The sequence below is a fragment of the Notothenia coriiceps genome, unplaced genomic scaffold (assembly GCF_000735185.1).
Source record: "Notothenia coriiceps isolate Sejong01 unplaced genomic scaffold, NC01 NC01_scaffold00029828, whole genome shotgun sequence".
Classification (NCBI taxonomy): Eukaryota; Metazoa; Chordata; class Actinopteri; order Perciformes; family Nototheniidae; genus Notothenia; species Notothenia coriiceps.
The window spans coordinates 1,018-5,285 of record NW_011362529.1 but is presented as its reverse complement, the minus strand read 5'-3'; the positions used below and the strand labels follow the sequence as shown (position 1 = coordinate 5,285).

The 4,268-nt window shown below is 37.9% G+C and overlaps 1 protein-coding gene across 1 annotated transcript; it reads left to right on the top strand.

Annotated features, from left to right (window-relative positions):
* Positions 1-2,040: 2,040 nt before the first annotated feature.
* Positions 2,041-3,948, top strand: LOC104959077 (cyclic nucleotide-gated cation channel-like; the record flags this gene model as incomplete). Its single annotated transcript, XM_010786935.1, has 5 exons — positions 2,041-2,165; positions 2,552-2,641; positions 3,270-3,380; positions 3,547-3,738; positions 3,838-3,948. Coding segments are annotated over exons 2-5 (503 nt in total), but the record flags the coding sequence as incomplete, so codon positions are not given.
* Positions 3,949-4,268: the final 320 nt, after the last annotated feature.

Genomic DNA, 4,268 nt, shown 5'->3' with positions numbered 1-4,268 from the left:
GGCACACAACAATCCGGCAGGGAATGAGTGCAGGCTGCAGGTTTTCATAGTGTGGCTGATGAGCAGGTTGCAGGTGTGGTTGATTGGAGATTGCTCCCAGCCGGATATTGGAGATTGGAGATTGCTCCCAGCCGTGTAGAGCAGACCATTCTTCTATATCTCTGTCTTTGGTTTTCTAAGTGTTATTCGATCCATATGACAATAGAGATATGTGCATAAACAACAAAAACACTTGGGGTATAATGTTCGAACAATGTTATCACCAAATATTTTAAGAATGTTTTTAGAGAACGTTATCCTACCTTTCAGAAGTACATTCTAGGAACCAAAATAAAACTTCTCGATGAAACCATTCCTAGAACAATGAATGGTAACATTCTCAGAATGTTTTTAGAATCAACAATGTCTAGCTGGGAACTCAGACATGTCTACGCAAACATGCAATATCATGAATTACGTGCTTGTTCTTTTCTAAAAACGAAAATGTGGTGACATCACATTTCTTTTAAACATCCTTTTCAAACAAATGCAGCAAGTTTGTTTTTTAAAGCGCACTAGAAATAAATCTGACGTTGACCATGACCCTGTTAATATTTCGCATCACAGGAACATTTTATAAAAAAATAATAACCCCCTGAAAGCATTATTCAAATTTTGCTTTCAAAATGTTCTTCTTTGGTTATCATGTAACATTGAGGGGCCGTATTATAAAGAACATCTTTTATGTGTTACCCAACAACGTCCAAAACACATCCTTAGAATGTTGCAGGCAAAACGTTACATCTTTGTTAACATATCACATTGAAGGAACATTTTATAAAACCCTTTCTGTCATCTCTGGCCTCAATAACATCCTGAAAACATTTTCAGAATGTTGCTTGGAGAATGTTCTTCATTTGTTATCATGTAACATTGAGGGAACGTTTTATAAAGAACATCTTTAATGTGTTACCCAACAATGTCCAAAACACATCCTTAGGATGTTGCAAGGAAAACGTTCCACCTTTGTTAACATATCACATTAAAGCAACGTTTTATAAAAAAACTTTCTGTCATCTCAGGCCTTAATAACATCCTCAAAACATCCTCTGAATTTTGCAGTTAAAACGTTATGTCTTAGTTAACCTTAAACCTTATAGGAACATTATTTGAAAAAATAAACATCCTAACAAAGGTTCTTTGAACATCAGATTAAAACGTTTCTTTACAACCTTATTAGAACCAATATGTAACGTTAACCAACGTTGTGAGAACGTTCCCCGCTAGCTGGGCACTTTGTCGTAGTTGTTAGTTTTTGGTTTTATATCAGGATTAATACGATTGTGCGGATGAGAAAGAAACACGTCTGTCTAGCGCGCCGCCATCTTGGAATCACCATCTAGTATATTTTAACCAAAATCTGTCCCTTTCTACCAAGATTCAGTCTTTATTAACCAAAATCTGACCCTTTCTACCTAGATAACATCCTTTTTTTACCCAGATACGGTCTTGTTGTACCCAGATAGGACCGTCTTTTACTCAGATCAGGTCTGATTATACCCAGATATAATCTTTTTCTTCCTAAATCTTGCCTTTTCTACCCAGAAAACTTCTGTATCTATGAAGATTTAGTGTCCTCTACCCATTTCCGGTCATCTTCAACCCAAAAATGATCATCTCCTACCAAGATTTTCTCTACCCGGATCCATCCATCTTCTATCTGTGAATATAATATATTTGGATCTTATCTTCTTTTACCTAGATCTGTTCTATTTCTAGTAACCTTAATAAAACATGTCTCAATTTCACGTGTGCAGGTGTGTGTATAAAAGCACTCCTCTTTCAGTAATCAGGAGAATACATGGACACAAAGACACACTTGTGTTTCAGAAGCCACTTCAAACAAGGTTCTTGAATATAGATGAGCTCTCTGGTGAACAGCAACACACACAACACACCATTTGCAATTTAAAGGATGCTTTTGTCGTGAGCCATGTGATCTTCCCTTTGATAGGTTGCTTTTGTTCTCTCCATCACCCGTCCAATCCTTCATATTTGTCAGTCCTTCATGATTAATGTCTCATGAATCCCACTAAATGGATAGAGATGGGTTGCAGATGAAACACAGACGTGAACATAACTGAGGAATTGATGAGCTAGCGTTGGGATATCTGGACATTTATCAGGTTTGTTGACTTCGAACATCTCTCTGTTTCTCCCTCTTATGATGTGTTGTCATAATTACTTTACAGCTTGTTGCTATGCTATGTGGTTTCCATGGTGATGCCTAATATGGGATGACCTCGTACTGGATGACCTTCCTTTTCTGACTGTGGGTCCATCATTGCATTAGTGTGTGCTGCTTAGTGAGTTGAGTGTGTGTTTGGCAGTCAACGTGAGCCTCTGTAATGTAAATGTATGTTTGGTAGCTTGCATTTTTTTGCATTTATCCATGTATGTTATGAGAGTGTTTGTGTATGTTGAGTTGACTTTTTAGTTTTAGTTTGTAGTTTTATGTTGGCATGTCTGTCAGTGGTGAGAATGGAAATGAATTGAGACTTGCTGTGTGCAGGATGACAAGTCCAGTGCAGGATTCACACAGGCTGTCTGTGAAAACATGGATAGAGGACGAGAGTGAGCCAGCTGACAGCACACTCAGCAGGTACACACACAAACACACACACCACACATATTTTTATAGATATTCGCAAATCGAGTGTTAGCTTACTCGTCCTTAACTACAGATACTTGAGATAAGTAGATAACAATAACGTTTTATGTATTTTGTATTTTGTCAATGATAGATATTTGCTTTAACATTAACATGACAAATTGAATGCCAATAATTTATGTATATTAGCAATGGGAAAAACTAAATGTGTAATTTGTTAGTTGTTACTTCAAAACCTATTGAATACCACCAGAATGTACAATTCCGTTAGCTCTGCAGAGCTCAACTCAATGTCTTGGTTTCATGGCCCCAAAACCTTTTGTTGGTTCAGTCTCACAACTTTTATCAAACCCACAGCTGCAGGAAGCTGTTTTCAGCACAAAAAAATCAGATAAACAACTTTATGCTACTTTCTCCGCACCAAACAGCACAGACAAGTTAGCCCATAGCTAAGGAACAAAGCTTAGCAGTTAGCCGCTACGCAGCCACTTTTCTTTTCAAAGCAGTCGGTGGTTACTAAAGCAGCACTAAAAGGCGAGTTATGTTATTGTTTACTAGTGTGAAGAAGAAGATACTTGTCACTAAATAATATATGTCTATGTATTTGTTATATGTGTAGAGCACAGTCAATGTGTGATGACACTTCTTCGGAGCTTCAGAGAATGGCGGCCATTGAAAGAAGAGACATTCATTCCCAGAATTCCTTGCAAGGGCGAGGTGCTCTATCCAGGTAGAACAGCTGATAGCACATAAGATGAATTTGACAAGTTCAGTTTTTTAAATATTCAAATAGATGTATTTAGATCTGATCTATTTCCTGTGAGCAATAAAGTTAAATATTCAAAAATAGTAAATTATTGGTGCCATTTACTATAAATGTAACATTTGGTCTTCAGGATAGTCAGTATGGTGATGACTCTGAGAGAATGGGCCCATAAGAGTTTGGCAGAAGAGACGGAGCGTCCCGATTCCTTCTTGGAGCGTTTCAGAGGCCCCGCCAACACGGACGAACAAGCCCCGCCCAGCAGGTTCAGCCACAGCCAAAATGGCTCTGATGCAGATCATGAAATCAGACGCTCCAGAAGCATGTAAGACAACAAGAAATATTTTTAAATGCCTACAGATAAAACATTACCTGAAACTTACATGCTTAACCCTTTGAATTTTCTTTTTCTCTTCTCTGCCAGGAGGAGGAAGTGTAAAGTGGAGGTCTTATCACCATCTGATGACGCCTACTACCACTGGCTGATTGTGATTGGTGCTGCTGTTTTTTATAACTGGACCCTACTGGTTGTCAGGTTGGGAAATATTACCGTGCCAACACAACGATACCTTTCACAATTCTAGTACTACTGTGTATCTTTCTTAGAGATTCCACTGACTATAAATAGTATAACAACTATTACAGTTCCAGTAATGCAGAAAAACATGGACGTCATTATTTCAATATCTCTGAAAAGATTATCAGACACTTGAATTTGGGATAACAGTTGGCTTTTTTTTTCAAGTCTGTGGTGTGAGAAATCCATTAGAATGGTTTTGAAGGAGGAATTGGCAAAGACAATAATGCTATAAAACAAACTGTGAGAAGCACCACTTCTGATACAAACTGGCTGAC